This window comes from Lepidochelys kempii, chromosome 1 (genome assembly GCF_965140265.1).
Source record: "Lepidochelys kempii isolate rLepKem1 chromosome 1, rLepKem1.hap2, whole genome shotgun sequence".
NCBI classification, from domain to species: domain Eukaryota; kingdom Metazoa; phylum Chordata; order Testudines; family Cheloniidae; genus Lepidochelys; species Lepidochelys kempii.
The window spans coordinates 54,562,587-54,585,107 of NC_133256.1; the positions used below are offsets into that span (position 1 = coordinate 54,562,587).

The 22,521-nt window shown below is 42.2% G+C and overlaps 2 protein-coding genes across 4 annotated transcripts in view; both read left to right on the top strand.

The window, feature by feature from the left end:
* NEK3 (NIMA related kinase 3) overlaps window positions 1–18,370 on the top strand; it is a 31,931-nt gene extending 13,561 nt beyond the window's left edge. For 2 of the 3 annotated variants that reach the window (XM_073342935.1, XM_073342945.1), the window contains exons 8-16: window positions 4,983–5,037; window positions 6,888–7,088; window positions 7,765–7,834; window positions 8,623–8,660; window positions 9,691–9,793; window positions 10,214–10,366; window positions 11,649–11,783; window positions 14,856–14,982; window positions 17,885–18,370. In XM_073342935.1, coding sequence (XP_073199036.1) covers window positions 4,983–5,037; window positions 6,888–7,088; window positions 7,765–7,834; window positions 8,623–8,660; window positions 9,691–9,793; window positions 10,214–10,366; window positions 11,649–11,783; window positions 14,856–14,982; window positions 17,885–17,954 — 952 coding nt within the window. In that variant the 3' untranslated portion in view covers window positions 17,955–18,370. The remainder of the gene's footprint in view (window positions 1–4,982; window positions 5,038–6,887; window positions 7,089–7,764; window positions 7,835–8,622; window positions 8,661–9,690; window positions 9,794–10,213; window positions 10,367–11,648; window positions 11,784–14,855; window positions 14,983–17,884) is intronic. The other variant, XM_073342952.1, reaches the window with a different exon arrangement.
* An 849-nt stretch (window positions 18,371–19,219) lies between these two features.
* ATP7B (ATPase copper transporting beta) overlaps window positions 19,220–22,521 on the top strand; it is a 143,724-nt gene continuing 140,422 nt past the window's right edge. The window contains exons 1-2 of the mRNA XM_073342979.1: window positions 19,220–19,266; window positions 22,190–22,330. Of these exons, the coding sequence (XP_073199080.1) occupies window positions 22,214–22,330 (117 nt within the window). The 5' untranslated portion in view covers window positions 19,220–19,266; window positions 22,190–22,213. The remainder of the gene's footprint in view (window positions 19,267–22,189; window positions 22,331–22,521) is intronic.

Here is a 22,521-nt window from a genome sequence, read left to right on the forward strand (position 1 = left end):
GTGATCGTCCCCCTCTATTCGACATTGGTGAGGCCTCATCTGGAGTACTGTGTCCAGTTTTGGGCCCCACACTGCAAGAAGGATGTGGATAAATTGGAGAGAGTCCAGCGAAGGGCAACAAAAATGATTAGGGGACTGGAACACATGAGTTATGAGGAGAGGCTGAGGGAGCTGGGATTGTTTAGCCTGCAGAAGAGAAGAATGAGGGGGGATTTGATAGCTGCTTTCAACTACCTGAAAGGGGGTTCCAAAGAGGATGGCTCTAGACTGTTCTCAATGGTAGCAGATGACAGAACGAGGAGTAATGGTCTCAAGTTGCAGTGGGGGAGGTTTAGATTGGATATTAGGAAAAACTTTTTCACTAAGAGGGTGGTGAAACACTGGAATGCGTTACCTAGGGAGGTGGTAGAATCTCCTTCCTTAGAGGTTTTTAAGGTCAGGCTTGACAAAGCCCTGGCTGGGATGATTTAACTGGGAATTGGTCCTGCTTCGAGCAGGGGGTTGGACTAGATGACCTTCTGGGGTCCCTTCCAACCCTGATATTCTATGATTCTATGACATCTGCCATTTGCCTGTCATTGCATCTCTGCTCCTCCTACAGCTCCAAGATTTTTTTAGCCCCCCTCTGTCAGGCTTGGGGGGTGCAGCTCCATGGTTCTTTCCATCTCTTTTCCCATGTCAAGAACAGAGAGCAGATGGATCTATTTTTCACATGAGGGAGGGGGAAGCAGAACTGTCTTGAGCCTCTGGGCTCTATCTGCTCCTCCCTCCTCCCCCTGTGAGAATGGTGTCAATTGTTGCCTTCTTGATGGGAGAACTCTGCATGTTTCCTAAAGGAACCCTCACTGGGTGCTCTTCCCCAGGAGATGGGAAAATGGGGAAGGCAGCCAATTAAAGGGGGATTTACGCTCTCCTGAGATAAGCTCCGGTAGTGGTCAGAATTGCTACTTGTGACAGTTGGCAATGCTGCAAATGGCTGATGTATTATGAAACAGCCTGGTTGGAGAGTGCCTGCCTATGCTGGCTGCAGCGTGTGTGCTGCAATGAGCATGAGTAATTTTGCTGCACTACGTCAGTCTTCTTGACCTGCTGCTCACAAACCGGGTAGAATTAGTGGGGGAAGCAAAAGTGGATGGGAATCTGGGAGGCAGTGACCATGAGTTGGTTGAGTTCAGGATCCTGACGCAGGGAACAAAGGTAAGCAGCAGGATACGGACCCTGGACTTCAGGAAAGCAGACTTCGACTCCCTCAGGGAACGGATGGCCAGGATCCCCTGGGGGACTAACTTGAAGGGGAAAGGAGTCCAGGAGAGCTGGCTGTATTTCAAGGAATCCCTGTTGAGGTTACAGGGACAAACCATCCCGATGAGTCGAAAGAATAGTAAATATGGCAGGCGACCAACTTGGCTTAATGGTGAAATCCTAGCGGATCTTAAACATAAAAAAGAAGCTTACAAGAAGTGGAAGGTTGGACATATGACCAGGGAAGAGTATAAAAATATTGCTCGGGCATGTAGGAATGTTATCAGGAGGGCCAAATCGCACCTGGAGCTGCAGCTAGCCAGAGATGTCAAGAGTAACAAGAAGGGTTTCTTCAGGTATGTTGGCAACAAGAAGAAAGCCAAGGAATGTGTGGGCCCCTTACTGAATGAGGGAGGCAACCTAGTGACAGAGGATGTGGAAAAAGCTAATGTACTCAATGCTTTTTTTGCCTCTGTTTTCACTAACAAGGTCAGCTCCCAGACTGCTGCGCTGGGCATCACAAAATGCGGAAGAGATGGCCAGCCCTCTGTGGAGATAGAGGCGGTTAGGGACTATTTAGAAAAGCTGGACGTGCACAAGTCCATGGGGCCGGACGAGTTGCATCCGAGAGTGCTGAAGGAATTGGCGGCTGTGATTGCAGAGCCACTGGCCATTATCTTTGAAAACTCGTGGCGAACCGGGGAAGTCCCGGATGACTGGAAAAAGGCTAATGTAGTGCCAATCTTTAAAAAAGGGAAGAAGGAAGATCCTGGGAACTACAGGCCAGTCAGCCTCACCTCAGTCCCTGGAAAAATCATGGAGCAGGTCCTCAAAGAATCAATCCTGAAGCACTTGCATGAGAGGAAAGTGATCAGGAACAGCCAGCATGGATTCACCAAGGGAAGGTCATGCCTGACTAATCTAATCGCCTTTTATGATGAGATTACTGGTTCTGTGGATGAAGGGAAAGCAGTGGATGTATTGTTTCTTGACTTTAGCAAAGCTTTTGACACGGTCTCCCATAGTATTCTTGTCAGCAAGTTAAGGAAGTATGGGCTGGATGAATGCACTATAAGGTGGGTAGAAAGCTGGCTAAATTGTCGGGCTCAACGGGTAGTGATCAATGGCTCCATGTCTAGTTGGCAGCCGGTATCAAGTGGAGTGCCCCAAGGGTCGGTCCTGGGGCCGGTTTTATTCAATATCTTCATAAATGATCTGGAGGATGGTGTGGATTGCACTCTCAGCAAATTTGCCGATGATACTAAACTGGGAGGAGTGGTAGATACGCTGGAGGGGAGGGATAGGATACAGAAGGACCTAGACCAATTGGAAGATTGGGCCAAAAGGAATCTGATGAGGTTCAATAAGGATAAGTGCAGGGTCCTGCACTTAGGACGGAAGAACCCAATGCACAGCTACAGACTAGGGACCGAATGGCTAGGCAGCAGTTCTGCAGAAAAGGACCTAGGGGTGACAGTGGACGAGAAGCTGGATATGAGTCAGCAGTGTGCCCTTGTTGCCAAGAAGGCCAATGGCATTTTGGGATGTATAAGTAGGGGCATAGCGAGCAGATCGAGGGACGTGATCGTTCCCCTCTATTCGACATTGGTGAGGCCTCATCTGGAGTACTGTGTGCAGTTTTGGGCCCCACACTTCAAGAAGGATGTGGATAAATTGGAGAGAGTCCAGCGAAGGGCAACAAAAATGATTAGGGGACTGGAACACATGAGTTATGAGGAGAGGCTGAGGGAGCTGGGATTGTTTAGCCTGCAGAAGAGAAGAATGAGGGGGGATTTGATAGCTGCTTTCAACTACCTGAGAGGGGGTTCCAAAGAGGATGGCTCTAGACTGTTCTCAATGGTAGCAGATGACAGAACGAGGAGTAATGGTCTCAAGTTGCAGTGGGGGAGGTTTAGATTGGATATTAGGAAAAACTTTTTCACTAAGAGGGTGGTGAAACACTGGAATGCGTTACCTAGGGAGGTGGTAGAATCTCCTTCCTTAGAGGTTTTTAAGGTCAGGCTTGACAAAGCCCTGGCTGGGATGATTTAACTGGGAATTGGTCCTGCTTTGAGCAGGGGGTTGGACTAGATGACCTTCTGGGGTCCCTTCCAACCCTGATATTCTATGATTCTATGATTCTATGATTCAGTCAGGAGAAATGCTACTGACAAAAAGAGAACTTCCACTGTAGATTGGCTTCCACTACTTATCGATGAGTTTTCTTGGTCTGTTTCCTGATCAGATAGGGTAAGCAAGAGCCTTTACTCTCATTACCTAAAAAGATAAACACACAGTCTTATTCTGGGACAAGGCAGTCCAGACTAGTGAGTGGTTGTCTCACTGCCTGCCCTGAAATTCTGGTTGCCTTAAATTCTCCGCTGCTGTAGCTCACCGCCTGGACACTGACAGCCGGCAGACAAATGTACAGTGTGGCTTTGTGTTAAGCAGCTCTGGCTCAGCATTCTAATTCCAGTAGTCTGCTTGTTACATCCCAGCCCCACTCTGGTATCCATCAACCTTGGTTACTACTAACCAGGTGACTCCAACACATTGAGTCTCAGATTTTCCCAAAACCATGTGCTTGGCAAAGTCCAGCCCTTTCCGGAACCATTCAGAGGAATAATAAGGTTCGTTTGCTCCTCTAAAGAGACAAAATGCACAGCTTGTCACTTTAACTGGTGTTAACAGTCACTTTAATTCAAACACAGAGCTGGGTTGGTTTAGATTAAAAGTAAAACAAATTTATTAACAAAAGGAGATAGGATTTTAAGTGAGTTAAAATGTAAAGCATAGTGTTAGGAATGGTTACAAGCAAATAACCGTGAAAAACTCTTGCTAAAGACTAAGACAACAAAACTGTGGTCTTAGTTCAAGGCAAGATTCTTACCACACCTCCTTCCAGCAATATGGCTCTCCCTCTCCCCAACATCCTCGATCAGGATCTCTCTGCAAAGTCAAAGTGCTCAGTTCCTTTGTCGTCTTAGGTGAAAGATAACTTGGAATTCTTTTCCACTCTCTCTTATAATCCAGTGAACCTTTGCCATAGATTCTTGTGAAAGTTCCTGCCTCCCCCCAAATAAAATTCATTCAAGCTGTGAGGAAGAAGACATGAAGTCTGCTGTTGAAGGAAGTTTCATGCTGGTTTCTTCCCCTTCTGGTATTTGCTAAAATGCAAATAGATCTGTTTCTACCTTCCCCATGCAAATGAATGGCCACTTGACATATGATTGCTAATTGACGTGGATGACACCTGGCTTGTCCTTTGTCTGGGAGTAACCTGTTTACCCCCTCCCCAGATTTGCCTGGTAAATACATTTGAGTTCCATGTTTCCTTCACATTTGTAATGTCCCTTGGGTGTTTACCGTACATACATCCCACAAGAATATTATCAGTGTGTTGTTAGTTTTCCATTGATACCTTAGGTGACACACATCAGATACAGTTTGACATTAATAAATTGGGGGTACACTGAACTGGTTAAGTCAGCTGAAACCTGTACCAGATATCTGAGAGCACCTAGCCCTCTTGTACTGGGATGCTGTTAGGGTCAAGCACACAGTTTTGTATCATATTATATTCTGTGAATATTTCTGTTCATCTTAAGTTAAATGTATTTTTTTTATTTGCATATAGTTGAACAGTTGAACAATTAACATCTGCTAAATGTGACATTGAATTGTAATTGTTGGTTAACTACTTATTTTGACTTTTTTTTTATATATATATATATTTCTAGTGATATATGGTCCCTGGGATGCATTTTATATGAGCTCTGTGCTCTTAAACATCCGGTAAGTGTGCTTATTTGTATCAAAACAATTCTAATTTTGTTATATAAACTTTCAAGTACTAATGAACTCTGAAACTTCATTAGCAGTTAGATTAAGTTGGATGGATTAACTGGTAATTACGCATATAGGTTTTCTAAGTGTTTTCTTCTCATTGAGTTTTATTCCATTTTAAAAAACTGATTATGACAGACAACAAGTAGAAAATTAATATATATTTAACAAAACACTCACCGCATAAGAATGGCGATAGAAGTTAAGATCAATGGTCCATCTAGCCCAGTATCCTGTCTTCTCACAGTGGAGTTTGCCAGATGCTTTAGAGGGAACGAACAGAATAGGGAAGTTTCAAGTGATCCATCCCTGTCATCCAATCTCAGCTAATTCTTTTTTAAACCCAGTTATACTTTTGGTCTTCACAACATCCTGTGGCAATGAGTTCCACAGATCAACTGTGCGTTGTGTGAAGAAGTGTTTCTTTTGTTTGTTTTAAACTTGCTCCCTATTAATTTCACCGGGTTCCCTCTAGTTCTTACATTATGTGAAGGGGTAAATATTCACTTTGTCTGTACCATTTGTGATTTTATAGACCTCTTATCATATCCCTCCTTAGTTGTCTCTTTTTTATGATGAACAGGCAGTTTTTTTTAGTCTCTCCTCATATGGAAGTTGTTCCATACTCCTGATTATTTCCATTGCCCTTCTCTGCATTTTTTTTTCAATTCTAATACAACTTTTTGAGATGGGATGACCAGAACTGCATGCAGTATTCAAGGTGTGAGCATATTGTGGATTTACATAATGGCATTATGATATTTTCTGTTTTATCACCTATCCTTAGAATCCTAGAATATCAGGGTTGGAAGGGACCTCAGGAGGTCATCTAGTCCAACCCCCTCCTCAAAGCAGGACCAATCCCCAATTTTTGCCCCAGATCCCTAAATGGCCCCCTCAAGGATTGAACTCACAACCCTGGGTTTAGCAGGCCAATGCTCAAACCACTGAGCTATGCCTCCCCGACCACTATCCTTTTCTTAGGTTTCAGAGTAGCAGCCGTCTTAGTCTGTATCCGCAAAAAGAAAAGGAGTACTTGTGGCACCTTAGAGACTAACAAATTTATTTGAGCATAAACTTTCGTGAGCTACAGCTCACTTCATCGGATGCATTCAGTGGAAAATACAGTGGGGAGATTTATATACACAGAGAACATGAAACAGTGGGTGTTACTATACACACTGTAAGGAGAGTGATCAGGTAAGGTGAGCTATTACCAGCAGGGGGGCGGGGGGCGGGTGGAATCTTTTGTAGTGGTAATCAAGGTGGGCCATTTCCAGCAGTTGACAAGAACGTCTGAAGAACAGTGGGGGGGAATAAACATGGGGGAAATGGTTTTACTTTGTGTAATGACGCATCCACTCCCAGTCTTTATTCAAGCCTAAGTTAATTGTTAGTCTCTAAGGTGCCACAAGTTCTCCCAAAATATTGTTATTCCTTGAAGTTTCATGTCTAGAAGGCTTTATGTCCATGTTTACAGTTACAGTGTCAAGAATAAACTGTCACTATTACATCATTACTAGAAATACTACTTACAAAGGTAGTACTGACTGGCTAACTATCAAAAACAGTGTTCGTGACTGTTTAAGTGACAAAAGGCAGGAAGGTAAATACTTGCCCTAGTTGCAGTAGAGACCTGAGGTTTTCAAAACTCGTTGGCTGAACAGATAGCATACAGTTACACAATATGCATTATTGTAGAAATAATTAAACGTTAACATTGCTCTTACCTTATGTCAGCTTTTCTTTCCTTTCATATTTGCTTTCAAGGCTTTAAAATTAATTTCTTTCAAATTTAGTTTCAAGCCAGTAGCTGGAAACATCTCATCCTTAATATATGTAAAGGATCCTACAATCCACTTCCATCTCATTACTCCTACGAACTTCATTATTTAATAAAACAGATGTTTAAGAGAAATCCCAAGAACCGGCCATCCGCCAGTACTATTCTTGCAAGAGGCTGCTTAGCAAAACTTATCAAAAATTGTTTGCCAGCAGAGGTATAGTGTACTTTTATTTTGTCTCCAATTAACAGAATTTAAAAGTAGTGCAACATTTTAGAGGCTAACTCAAATACCTATATTGCCATGTCTTTGTTACTGAAAAACTACTATTTGGGGACCTACTTAAAGACTGTTAAAAATTAGTCACCATCCTATGTTAATACAGGTTTACAAATCAGAATTATTACTGTAGGGTAGTTGCTGTTCTTATGTTGAATTGTGGTGATGTGGTTAGGATTATACAAAATCTGTATCTGTCCAGAGGAGTTTACAGTCTAGGAAACTGACGAAGTTGACAGATTCAGAAAGCACAAAGGCACAGATCCTCAAAGTATTTAGGCACCTAACTCCCACTGAAATCAAGTGGAGTTAGGCTCCTAAATACATTTGAGGGTCTGGGCCAAAATGACCAGGTGATGGAACCAATACAAAACTGCAGAACCCTACACACGTATAGTCTTCTCAGAAAAGTGGAGTTTTGATGAGGGATTTTTAAAATAAAAAACCACACTGGTGTTAATTTATAATTTAATCAGTAGTGGGTAGTTATTGCTAACTAGAAGGTGCTTTTGTTCCTGTTGATTAGCCTATATTTTTAACACACAATTTGAGTAATCTGAAAAAAAATTAAAATATGCACGCACTACATAGAATCTTTGTGTACGATTTCCAGATGACAGCTGAGTTTGAACAAATATTAAAGGAGACAAAGAAACACAAAGGTGATTTAGGAGGAACAAAAGGTAATTTTTTGTTAGAATGATTTTATAAATGACTTATTTTGATACATTTTTATGAAATGCAGTATCTTAGAATCTAACATTAAAGAACATATGTCAGTTTTGTGTTTTAGAATAAAGTTGAGATTATTTTTAAATGTGGAATCTTGAACCTGTTAGGGTGCTATATAGTTCAGCTTTCCAGAGTTTAGCAGGCATTTTGATTTTTGCAAACTACAATTTTATCCTTTACCATAAGGAACAAATTTATCTGATATCTTTTAGCACAAGAAGGAAAAGTTTATGTGCCACATATTTTATTTGTAAGCAGTACTCTACTTTTGTGTGATAAATTTAAGGGTAAAAGTATCACTGTCTGGTTTGAGGCTCCAGTTCAATGAGGGCCTTCTGCTCATGTGCATAACTTCAGGCATATAAATTGTCCTATTGGCATACCTTCTTAGTTTAAACCCTGTGTGTGGTTTGTTTGTTTGTTTTTTTCCTTTCCCTTAGGGATATTTACCCACTGCTCAAACCCCGTGCATAATCACAGACAATCAACAGTTCCTTTTTTCCACAGAGAGGTTCAGGGGACTTAAATAGCAGAAGTTTCTCAAGATGGGACTGAGGTATATTGGCAGAGCAGTGAAGAAGCTTTCACAGAATTTTCCTTCAAAATGTCTGGCTTGGTGGTGTTAATTTCTTACCTTCATGAGCACCACTTTACTCCAGCTGCTTACCTCAAATGTGGATTTAATTTTTGAACATGTCCGTTAACACGGCTGTTACTCTGAAACCTGTCATTAATTTAGCAGGTGCTGTCAGAACAGGTGGACGTTCTAATAATGGGGTAAGTACTCAAATATGAATAAAAATATAATCCCCATTTTTTAAAATAACATATAGCAAATTGTTGTTGCAGACCAGTTACTGTATTCATTAATAATCCATAGGTTGCTAGATCAGCAGTGGAGTGAATTGTAGTGGTATTCATATAAACATGTCACCCGCATATCTATTATAGTATGTACTGTCCACATCTGCTACAGTTAAAATTGCAACATTTTCTGATATAATCTCAGCTTCATATCCTTATGGCTTTCTGAAATTTTGGCTTAGGGTCTTGCGTTTTCCATGTTTAGTCCCTGCCCGGTGGTGGATTTTGTTTTATGTTTTAGCAAAAATCCCTCCAGTTGTTTGAGTTATGGGAGAGTGGATAAAAATACACATGTCCATTTGCTTTAAAAACAAAAACACTGAACAAGCCACAGCAAAAACAGTTTAGCTTGGACATAGTCCTCTCTGGGAACTAGTGCCCATGCTTGATTTGGGGTGAGGGGTAATTAATTTAAATTAAGTCATAAATGACTGAAAGATCACTTCTGAGCAAATTTTAGCAGAGCTTACACTATGCCCAGTGACTCTATTTTTCAAAATAGAAAAGAGACATGTTGCCAATAGCGCTTATTTCCTTTCCTTGGCTGAGTTTCTTAAAGGACCTGTCAATCTGGGAGCTTCCTGTTTGGGTGTACCTTGTTCTTCTCCAGCTCAATTCCTATTCATTCATCCAATCCAGCTCCACCTATTCATTCTCCATTATATTGCTTCTGCTTAAAAAAATTAAAAGATGCATAGCCTTATGTAATTAAACTTATGCTTAGTGTCAGAAATTCAGACTCTCTGTCAAGAAGGGACATACAGTATGAAATGGGGTATAGGAAGTGCAGTGCAATTGCTGGTTTGGTTTCAGTGGTATTAACTTTAAAATTCTTGACTAGTATTTTTGTTCAAAATGTACCAAAAAAAGACTTGTAAGGATTATTGTTTAATTGCTTTAACAATACAAGTAATGATTAATGCTGTCCTTGTGCCTTTTAAAGCACCATGAAGATCAAAGTAGTGCAGGTAGCAATTCAGAACTAGAGAACATTACCAAGCACTTGAGTGAGAGGACACTGAAGCAAAGGGGAGCTGGTGAAGAGGGTAATGTACATTGATTTCTAAGGCTTACGAGTTCTCCTCTTTATAGTGATGCTGATCTGCTGTACAGACAGCTAAATCTTTAACTTAAATATGTGGAGTACACAACATTGTAATTACAGAAAAAGGTGCCAGTACACTTGCATGCAAACTTTTTGATATACAGGGATGATTATTGTATATTTCAGATTAAAGTCTTGCCCACCATGTTAGAAAAGCAGGTTCTTTGAAAACATTTGATGTAATAAAAATAAACTAACACATGAGACCAAACTGGAGTTACACCAACTTCCATTAAGTCCACATTGTGACCCATAGTGTCCAATCTCAGTGTTGCTAGAGTACTTTATTGCTCATTATAATATTTTGTTTGAGCATAGAAATGTGTTAGAAGCTAGTAATCAGCTTTCTTTTTCATGGCAGTTTCATCAGAAAACTGTGAAGTGCCCCCAAAGAATGCAAATTCGCCAAGTCCCCACAGAAGACATTGGGAAAGGGGAGTGTCCAATACAGTGGTAAATGTCCTGGAAAATGCATCCTTGCTTTCTTCCAGTTTTACAGCTGAAGAGGATAAAAGTAAGATCAGACTAAATGTATTTACAGTTGACTTTTATTTCTTTTTCATACAAGAAATGTGCAGGCTTCTTAATGGTGTTGTAAAAAAATGATTTTTTTAGAAAATGACAGCACTATGCAAGGGATATCTAATAATGACAAAAACCACCATACCAATAAGGGTTTGAAGAAGTAAACAATGCAGAAGAGAATAGGTGTCTGATTTTTAAGGTGTGATTTTAAAAGTCTGAGTTAGATGCCAGCAGTGTGGTAAAGAGCCACAAGTGATAAAAGCAGTGTTGACAGCAAAATGGTCGTCATCTCTGTCTGACCAAGAGATTGTGCCTTTATCACAGTTATGTCCCTGTTACATGAGGCTAAATCACTTTAACGTGCTCTACATTGAGCTAACCGTGAGAGCTACTTGTAAGATTCAGTTGATGCAGAATTCAGCTTCCCATCTTTTGAGTAGAGCAGGCTGGTGGGAGCATATCACATTTGTGCTTCAGCTTCTGCGCTGTTTTCAACTAACGTGCAGGTCATTCAAGTGCTGATTACCATTGACAAAGGCTTAAATGGCCTAGGATCTAATTACTGTGTCTCAGAGACTCTTTTTCTATGTCCTGCTGTGATAACAACTCTCAATAGGAACAGTTCAGCACAGATCCTTTACTGAAAAATGTGCAGATTTTACCTTGTACAGTGCACCCACATACTGCAGTAATGGATGCCTTGTTCATGCTTATAGGACTATAATTATTATGATGGGATAAATCTATATTATAAATAAATGTGAAAACTAGCATTAGCATTTGGTTACAAAATCAAAATATTAATGGTCAGAAAATTCCAGAAGTTGGGGGGGCAGATGATACACCAGGCCATGGAATGGAAACTAAACATGTTTGGACTCGTGCATTTCCCTTGATTTCCGCTATAGGAGTGAGTTTTTCTTCTGCAGAACTGGCCCCCCGGGCTCTATCCTATGAGATTCATAGAGGCATATGATATCCAGGCAGAGGTGTTATGCCTCTACACTTGGTCCTGGCTTCCTAACAGAATCCAGAATCTCTTGCTGCCTTCAGTACCCTCATTCTGCTCTAGTGCTAACATAATCAGCATCAGTTCACCAACTAAAGGACTATGTGTCTGGGCAGCTGGGCAATAATGCTATAAGCTCAAACCTCCAGATCACACCTCTCTGTTATTTCTCTAGTAGATACCATTAATAAAATGAATTATAGAGATATCTTATGTAGATAGCAAATCATACCCTGAAACATACTAATGATGTTTTTACTAGGTGGCTGTGTTATAAAATACAGTGAAGATAAGCCACGTAAGCAGTGGATCAAAGAAACTCCTCACACCTTGATGAATATTCTCAAGAATGCTGATATCAGCTTAGCATTTAAAACCTACACTATCTATAAACCAGGTAAATCCTGAGTCTACAGGCAAACTCACATTCTGAAAATCAGATCCACAGTGAACAAAGTTTTTCATTATATAGTATTATTTATATGTTTGACTTTCAAAATCACAGCAGATTTATTTTATAATAATTTTATTAAACAAAAGTTAGACTATTAAAAACAAATGAGAGAAATTTTACCACACAGCTGCAAGTCTGTATGTAATCTCTTGACCCCACACTTTCACCTACCGCTTTTGGTGGCCATGTCCATGGCAGCCTTCTGGAAGGCAGGATGCTGAAAGAGTAAGATAAAAAAGAATTTCTTCTAGCAAATTTGCTGCTGCTTTAGTACAAGTGGCAGAGCTTTGGGAAGCCATGGCCCCAGGGTATGTCTACACTACAAGCACTACAGTGCTGCACCTACGCTGCTGTAGTGTAGACATTCGCTACAATGATAGGGTATTTCTGTTGCTCTAGTAAATCCACAACCTTGAGAGATGGTAGGTAGGTCGACAGAAGAATTCTTCCGTTGACCCAGCTGCATCTACAATAGTGGTTAGGCTGACTTAGCTATGTCACACAGGGCTTGAAATTTTTCACAGCCCTGAGAAATGTAGCTAGGTTGATCTAATTTTTAGGTGTAGACCAGGTGCCAGATTCTGATTCTACCCTGCATTCTTTTACAGACTGCTTTATTAGCTTGTTTAACTACTCATTTAACAAAGAGTGTAACAGCCTGTGCTGATGCTGTGGGCACAGGAGAATGTGTTTCTTTGAGTCCAGTTTATGATTTGACTTTATACTTTCTTTGCTTGTCCACATTTAAAAACTGAAGAAAGGGTTAAGGAAAAAGTTACAAGTATGATTTGAGTTTGGGAAAACCTGCCTTACAGTGAAAGACTTAAGAAGCTCAATTTATTCAGCTTACCAAAGAGAATGTTAAGAGGTCTATGAGTACTACATGGGGGGAAAAAAATTCTGATAGCAGGGTGTTCCTTAACAGATAAAGGGACAATGCGATCCAATGGCTGGAAGTTGAAGTTAAACAAATTCAGACAAAATAAAGTACACATTAACAGTGAGAGTAAGTAGTCATTGGAACAGCTTGCCTCGGGATTTGGTGTATTTTCCATCACTTGAACTCTTTAAATAAAGATTGGATGATTTTCTAAAATATATGTTCTAGCTCAGCCACAAACTCTGAGCTAGATACATGATTTGATGGGTGAAATTTTTGGCCTGTGTTATGTGGGGTGTCAGACTAGATGATCATAATGGTCTCCTGTCTCCTTAAAATCTATGAATGTGCTGATGTTGGTTGATTTTTCATATGGTAGCAGTGAGAGAGCTAAATTCAGACAGGCTAATTTGCCTGAGAAACAAAAGAGTTGTTGGACCATGGAGCCTGATTTTGGCAGAATGTGTACTCTCTCTTAGGATGTGTGTAGCCCTACAAATACATAAGATGAAATTCACCCAGTACAAAAAGGTTCTTTGAACATAAGTGGTGGGAAGGCCTTCACATGGGCCACCTGAAGTAAGGTTACTCCTGTGGACATTCTGCTCCAAAAAATTGAAAATTTTGCAAATTTTATTTGTCAAAATAACACTAGATAATCATGCTAGTTTCAGTTATTTTGGTAATTTATTTCAAAATACCTGTCAGCAAATATGTTTGTAATAATACAGACACTCGCAAACATTTCCCTAGGAGTAGAGAGTTAAAGAAACTCCTATGACAACTCAATTCCTGTTTCTCTGCTCCCTTCCCTCCCCACCTCCGAGTCCAGCAAAGGGCCAGATGCCTACAACCCCTCCCCCGCATAGCCCAGCTGCAGTGCCCCCCCGCCCTCCCAGCCAATACATCCAAACCCCCTCCTCCCCAGAGCCCAGTTATCCACACCCTGTCCCCCAAGCCCAGCCATGGGCCCCCCTTTTCCCAAATACTTGCACCCCCTGCCGAGCCCAGACACCCATTCCTTCCCCGCCAGAGGTCAGCCATGTGCCCACCAGCCCCCCTCCTGCCCCAGAACCCAGGGATCCAGAGGGAGAAACAAGCTGATGCTTGGTCCCAGGCTTGCACAGAGTTTCCTGTGCGCCACCCTCTCCTTCCCTCAGGGCATGCTGGGAACTCTAGCTGCCAGGAAGCCTTTAGGTCCCTCTCCCTCCCCCCAGCAGTGTCTTCTGTGTGTGAGCTGGGCTCTGTCAGGTCTAGTGGCCACTCATGGTGGCCAACAGCACTGCAACCCGTTTCTGTTGGGAAAAGGAAATTCTGTTTTGTGCAGTGGCGCAGAATTGTTCCAGGAGTAAGGTAGGGTGAATATTACCAATAGCTATGTCTTCACAGCAGGGTTAACTCGAGTTATCTACATCTAAGTTAACGCCACTTGAGTTATCCTAGCTCAGGTCAAAACAACCATGCTGCAAATCAACACTTAGGCTTTGTCTACACTGCCACGTACAGTGCTGAAACTTTCTTTGCTTAGGGGTGTATAAAAAAACCCCTGAGCGATGCAAGTTTCAGCGCTGTAAAGTGGTAGTGTAGATAGCGCTGATAGTTATTCCCCTCATGGAGGTGGTTTTATTACAGCCCACAACTACATAGCCACGTTAAAGTGCTGCCACGGCAGCGCTTTAACGTCGGCTGTGTAGACGTGCCCTTAGCTGCACAGAATGATTGGTTTATTGCACAGAGTGATTGTATTAGCAACACAGAGCAATTGTGTTAGCAGTTGAAGAATTGTGCTAACTTGAGCTATAGCCAAAAGGCTTGTCAGCTCAAATTAAAAAAATACTACCACACTCAAATTAAGGGGTTTTGTGTGTGAATGGAACTCAAGTTAAATGCTCAAGTTATAACTTGGGTTAACTACAATGAAGACAAACCTTGTGATTTATGGAGCTTAGTTTGGTTGGAAGAGTTAACAAAGGGGGCGGTAGAAAGAATTCAGGAGCAATGTTCAAAACTTGGGGGACTGGTGAGGCATTGGGAGGTGTGAATTTTATGGACATTTGATTTTGGTTTTGAAACACTTCTAGCTTTATTTTTTCACACTAAATTATTGTGGGTCCGTCCCCCCCTCTGTTTCAAAGCCTCTGAAGACTTATTGAGAGGTCCACTTTCTGAGGAAACCAAAGTATCTGATGAAATAGATGGTGAAGGTGAAGCCATTTTAATGGATTCTGAGAGGCTTGAACCAAGATCTGATGAAGAAGACACGTATGTTCCAACACAGCTTGAAAATTATATTCAGCTCTCATGGTTTTCTTTAGTTTTGTTAGAGCAATTGTTCAAAAATAACCTTTTCTCATGAAAATGTGGAATGTTTTATCATTTTTCAGCATATAAATCTATGCCTCTTTTATCTAACCACATTTATTGCTACTAAAGTATAAAATTCAAAGTACTTTTTCACTACCATATTTCACATACTTGCCACGTTGTGGCGAGCCAAATGGGAATGAGCTGCTCCCACTGTAAGAAACTCCTTCCTCATCACTCAGCCTGATGAGAGACTAACTGGCTTCAAGCTTCTGGTGCAAGTGCAGCCATTTCAGATGTGAAGTGGTGAGGTGTGCGGCAAGTGAGCATACCCAGAACCTCAGGAACAGCTGTCAAGTGGCTGCAGTGTGGTTTGGGATGCCACACATCTCCTGAATGGCTGCCTATCTCTTCCTGGGCTGTCAGGAGGACTTTTCAGACTTCACACTGCTGACCCCAAGACTATTGAATGGCCTTAGAGTGTGTGATGCCCACCTACGCTGTTTTGACACTTTGGACATTTCTGATTTTTGACTTTATACATCTCTGTTTTCTCTCCTGAATTATTATTTTATATTTTGAACCTTTTTTCCTCTTTATAGTACCACTTGTGCATTTGCTAATAAGTACCATTTTTATATGTACTGGTGATGTAAAAATTAAATAAATTACAGATTTCCTTACCGTTGTTCACTATTGGCATAAGAATGGTCGTACTGGGTAAGACCAATGGTCCATCTAGTCCAGTATCCCGTCTTCTGACAGTGGCCAGTGCCAGGTGCTTCAGAGGGAATTAACAGAACAGGGAAATTATTGAGTGATCCATCCCCTGTCGTCCAGTCCCAGCTTCTGGCAGTTGGAGGTTTAGGAACACTCGGAACATGGGATTGCATCCCTGGCCATCTTGGCTGATAGCCACTGGTGGACCTATCATCTATGAACTTATCTAATTTGTTTTTAACCCAGTTATACTTTTGGCTTTCACCACATCACATGGCAACAAGTTCTGCAGGTTCACTGTGTGTTGTGTGAAGAAGCACTTCATTTTGTTTGTTTTTAAACCTGCTGTCTATTAATTTTATCGGGTGACCCCTAGTTCTTATGGTGTGTGAAGGGGTAAATAATGCTTCCCCATTTACTTTCTCCAAACCAGTCATGATTTTATAGACCTCTAGCATATCTCCCCTTTAGTCATCTCTTTTTTAAGATGAACAGTCTAGTCTTTTTAATCTCTTCTCATATGGAAGCTGTTCCATACCTCTAATCACTTTTATAGTCCTTCTCTGTACCTTTTCCAATTCAAATATATCTTATTTGAGATGGGGTGACCAGAACTGCACGCAATATTGAAGGTGTGGGCACACTATATATTTATATAGTGGCATTATGATATTTTCTGTTTCATTATCTCTCCCTTTCCTAATGGTTCAGAATATTTTCCACTGAATGCATCCGATGAAGTGAGCTGTAGCTCACAAAAGCTTATGCTCAAATAAATTTGTTAGTCTCTAAGGTGCCAGAAGTACTCCTATCCTTTTCTTAGTGGTTCCTAATATTTTGTTAGCTTTTTTGATTGCCACTACATATTGAGCAGATGTTTACAGAGAACTATCCACATAGACTGCAAGATCTTTCTTGAGTGGTAAGAGCTAATTTAGACCCCAGCATTTGATATGTATAGCTGGGATTATTTTTCCCAATGTGCATTGCTTTGTATTTATCAACATTTGAATGTCGTCTGCCATTTTGTTGCCCAGTCACCCAGTTTAGTGAGATCTCTTTGTAACTCTTCGTAGCCAGCTTTGGACTTCACTGTTTTGAGTAATTCTGTATTGTCTACAGATTTTGCCAGCTGACTGTTCACTCCCCTTTCCAAATCATTTATGAGTATGTTAAACAACACAGATCCCAGTACAGATAATTGGGGGATCGCTCTCCATTATGAAAATCGACAGTTTATTCCTACCCTTTGTGTCCTGTCTTTTAACCAGTTACTGATCCATGAGAGGATCTTCCCTCTTACCCCATGACTGCTTAGGGCTTGTCTACACTTACCGGAGGATCAACGAGTGGCAATCGATGCAGAGGCGGTCGATTTAGTGGGTCTAGTGAAGACCCGCTAATCAACTGCAGATTGCTCTCCTGTTGACTCCTATACTCCACTGAATCAAGAAGAGTAGGGGTAGTCCGGAGAGCGTCTCCCGTTGACATCACGTAGTGTGGACCCCACAGTAAGTAGATCTAAGTGACATCGATTTGAGGTACGCTATTCATGTAGCTCAAATTGTGTAGCTTAGATTGAATTTCTCCTGTAGTGTAGACAAGACCTTAGTTTGCTTAAGAGCTGTTGATGAGGGACCTTGTCAGAGGCTTTCTGAAAGGTTTAGAACACGGTCCTCTTGTTGGCATCTTTCATTTTTTGGTTTATGTGGCTCTCCACCTAGCATGCTGGTTTTGCAGATCAAGTTCTAAGCCACCTATCTCTCCCCATTCGTTGTATAAGAGCCTAGGTACCTAATTTAGGCTTCCTGGATCACAGTGGTGTTCCTGTAATTTTCTACGTGCCTAAAAGTTAGATGCCATGATGCTCGGCATTGCAACACCTTAGTCCCTTTTGTGGATCTGGGCCCTTGTCTTTGTTTTCTTATGAAAGCTATAATTTGAATGAATTCAAAATATAATTCCTTTCCATTCCCTAATCACAAAGGTGTAAGGAATATATCTTTCGTAATTAGGTTGTTTTGACTGTAATTCAGCGTGATATGTGGGATAATTATGGAAGAAGGAAATATAGTAGTCAAGATTTTTATGACTGTATTATTTTAGCTTTGAGAATTTATTTTTTTTAATCTGTTTTTAGGGACTTTGAAGAGGAAGATGATCCAGATTGGGTGTCTGAACTGAAGATGTTGGCCAAATACAGAGACTGAAAGACTATAAAATGTAACCATTATATGTACAATATATAAATTACAGTTGTTAAATGTTTCTACACCAAGTTTGGATTTTAATTTTTTATGCTAAATCAACAGTTTTCAAGTTGATTAGTTCTGAATCTATAAGTTTCATACACATCAGAATGGAGAAAAAATTTACATGATAAAAATTAAAACCCCAATCCAATGAACAAATCTGAGTATTGAATATATATGCTTGTTCTGTAGAAATGTCCAGGAGAGCAACACTGTTTAAATTGATCATAGTGTGGCAAGTGAGGAATGGTAGCACTAAAAGAATAATATGTAAGGTGTTTGTTTTTGATTAAAAATACAGATATTTTATAGTAGGAATAACTGATTTTTGCCTGAAGGTAGCTTTAGGACTATAATAACTTTTAATAAAGGTCTATGGCTCTCTCCAGCCCGTTTGTAATCCTTTGAAAATGCCCTAGATTTGATTGTTTTTGTTTATTCATTTTAATAACATAGAAGATATTTACAGAAAACCTTGAATATAGTGGTGGTAGGTTTATGTGCAGAGAGGACGTGTGTGTGGTGTGTCTGTGTGGGTGTGTGGTGTGGGTGTGTGGTGAGGGGAAGGGGACACTGGTCTCTCTTGTGAGGTGCAGGTGCAACACAGATCTTTGTCTATTGGAATGACCATTCTCGTCTTGGCGCAGGAACACTGGGCGATGGGGAAGATGTAATAAAGAAGACACAGGTCTTGATATGTAATGAGGACTCTGGTGATGGGGGGGGCAGTCATGACTCTGGGTAATGGGGGGGCGCAATCAGAACACTGGGGATTGAGGTACACTGGGTGATGAGGGTGTAGTGAGTATACTGGGTGGTGGGGGTGTAGTGAGGACACTGGGTGATGGGGGGACACTGGGTAATGTGTGCATTGAGGACACGGTGATGGGGTACACTGGGTGATGGTGGTACAGTGAGGACACTAGGTGATCAGGGTGCAGTGGGAGATGGGGTGCAGATGACACTGGGTGGTGGGGATCCATTGGGTGATAGGGTACAGTGATGGGATACAGTGGGTGATGGGGTGCATGTGCATTGGGTAATGGGGGTGCAGACAACACTGGGTGATAGGAGGCAGAGGGTGATGCGGATGCAGTGAGGACCCTGGCCCCTGTTTGAGGGGGCCGCGCTAGGGGATCCGGGCAGGGGTCAGGGCTCTATGTTGTCCAGGCTCCTCCCACCTCGGGGAGCCCGCGCTCCTCCTTCTCCCCACCCCCGGGGTTCTCTCACTGCTGCGGGGCGCGGGAGCCGGGGCGGCTCCGGCACACAGGTACCGCGCGCCGCGCTCTAGAGCCGCCGGGGCCAGGCGGCGCCGCGCGGGGGGCTGAACGAGGGGCTGCGCTGGGGCTGCGGGCCTGGCGCGTCCCGGCTCCATGGCAACGGAGCGCGCGGGGCGGGGCGGCCTGGCCTGGCGGGGCGATGACTCGGGGATAACCCCGTGGCCTCCACAGCACGTGGGGGGGGGCACCGGGGACAGAGCGCTCCTGCCCCCCAAAAAACAAAAACTGCAGAGATAGCGATAAACAGGGAGACTTTGTGTAGGGCCAGCTGCCAACCAAGGCCGCCCCAGCCCCGCCTTCTGCCTGCAGCTGCCTGGGGCCTGATACAGGCGCCCCCGGTCGGATCCAGCCTTTCCCGATTTGCGGGTTCCCCCCATCGTCCCAGAGCCCCGCTTGCGTCCGAGTCTCTAGCTGGTTGTCAGAAGGGGCTGCAAACGCAGTCCTGGCTGTGAGACAGGCATCCAGCGCTGCCTGGTAGCTGCAGTGTGAAAGTCCCCATTTGTTTCAGTGGGAGCGAACCCAGACGCCAGCGATAATACTTTGTAACTACTTCACTGAGCCTCAGAGCTTATAAGGAAAGAGAAGTCATGTCATATTATTAATGCCTATAGCATTAGTGCCAACACATCCTCAGACGTTCTTGTTAACTGCTGGAAATGGCCCACCTTGATTATCACTACAAAGGGGTTTCTCCCCCTCCTGCTGGTAATAGCTCATCTTAAGTGATCACCCTCCTTACAGTGTGCATGATAAACACCCATTGTTTCATGTTCTGTGTGTATATAGACAGGTTTCAGAGTAACAGCTGTGTTAGTCTGTTTGGGGACAATGTATACCTTCAGATCAGCAGCACTGCTATGGGTACCCGCATGGCCCCACAGTATGCCAACATTTTTATGGCTGACTTAGAACAACGCTACCTCAGCTCTCGTCCCCTAATGCCCCTACTCTACTTGCGCTATATTGATGACATCTTCATCATCTGGACCCATGGAAAAGAAGCCCTTGAGGAATTCCACCATAATTTCAACAATTTCCATCCCACATTCAACCTCAGCCTGATCCAGTCCACACAAGAGATCCACTTCCTGGACAGTACAGTGCTAATAAACAATGGTCACATAAACACCACCCTATACCGGAAACCTACGGACCGCTATTCCTACCTACATGCCTCCTGCTTTCACCCTGACCACACCACACGATCCATCGTCTACAGCCAAGCTCTGCGATACAACCGCATTTGCTCCAACCCCTCAGACAGAGACAAACACCTACAAGATCTCTATCAAGCATTCTTACAACTACAATACCCACCTGCGGGAGTGAAGAAACAGATTGCTAGAGCCAGAAGAGTTCCCAGAAGTCACCTACTACAGGACAGGCCTAATAAAGAAAATAACAGAACGCCACTAGCCGTCACCTTCAGCCCCCAACTAAAACCCCTCCAACGCATTATTAAGGATCTACAACCTATCCTGAAGAATGACCCAACACTCTCACAAATCTTGGGAGACAGGCCAGTCCTTGCCTACAGACAGCCCCCCAACCTGAAGCAAATACTCACCAGCAACCACATACCACACAACAGAACCACTAACCCAGGAACCTATCCTTGCAACAAAGCCCGTTGCCAACTGTGCCCACATATCTATTCAGGGGACACCATCACAGGGCCTAATAACATCAGCCACACTATCAGAGGCTCGTCCACCTGCACATCCACCAATGTGATATATGCCATCATGTGCCAGCAATGCCCCTCTGCCATGTACATTGGTCAACCTGGACAGTCTCTATGTAAAAGAATAAATGGACACAAATCAGATGTCAATAATTATAACATTCATAAACCAGTCGGAGAACACTTCAATCTCTCTGGTCACGCAATTACAGACATGAAGGTCGCTATCTTAAAACAAAAAAAACTTCAAATCCAGACTCCAGCGAGAAACTGCTGAATTGGAATTCATTTGCAAATTGGATACTATTAATTTAGGCTTAAATAGAGACTGGGAGTGGCTAAGTCATTATGCAAGGTAGCCTATTTCCCCTTGTTTTTTCCTCCCCCCCAGACGTTCTGGTTAAACTTTGATTTATGCTGGAAATGGCCCACCTTGATTATCATACATATTGTAAGGAGAGTGGTCAGTTTGGATAAGCTATTACCAGCAGGAGAGTGAGTTTGTGTGTGTGGTTTTTGAAAAAAAAAAAAAAAAAAAAAGGGGAGGGGGTGAGAAAACCTGGATTTATGTTGGAAATGGCTCACCTTGAATATCATACACATTGTAAAGAGAGTGGTCACTTTGGATGGGTTATTACCAGCAGGAGAGTGAGTTTGTGTGTGGGGGGGAGGAGGGTGAGAAAACCTGGATTTGTGCTGGAAATGGCCCAACTTGATTATCATACACATTGTAAGGAGAGTGATCACTTTAGATAAACTATTACCAGCAGGAGAGTGGGGTGGGAGGAGGTATTGTTTCATGGTCTCTGTGTATATAATGTCTTCTGCAGTTTCCACAGTATGCATCCGATGAAGTGAGCTGTAGCTCACGAAAGCTTATGCTCAAATAAATTGGTTAGTCTCTAAGGTGCCGATAGTACTCCTTTTCCTTTTGCGAATACAGACTAACATGGCTGCTACTCTGAAACACATCTTGAGTGACTTCTAACACCACCTGGCACTGAAGGGAGTTGTGACTGGTTTATTTTCCTTAAGGTGGTGGGGGCTTAGCATTCTTACATTTGGAAAAGCTGGTTTAAATACACTGCACACCAACCCAGCTTGTGACAGTGATTGTGATTAAATTCTTCAAATATGTGACTTCACCAATGTGTGAAATCCCTTGGAATATTTTCAGAACATTGATTACCTGTGAGACCCTCATATTTGGGACTTTTTTTGTATTTTAGACACTGCTTTAAGACAAAGACATCATGGATAAATATGAAATTATTAAAATGATTGGGGAAGGAGCCTTTGGCAAAGTATTCTTAGCAAAAGGAAAGGTAGATAACCACCAATCTGTTATCAAAGAGATCAATTTAACAAAGGTAAAAACAACAAAAGTAACCCTATATAATACTGATGTTTTTTATTTAATTGGTTATATTGATATGTGTTACTACAATGTAAATTTAGGAGTTTTTTTTATTTCCTTTACAATTGTATGTAGACTATATAAAGTTAAGATTTCTAAAAGACTGTGTTCAGTTTGTCTATTAATGTAGCGATTTGCAAGCGT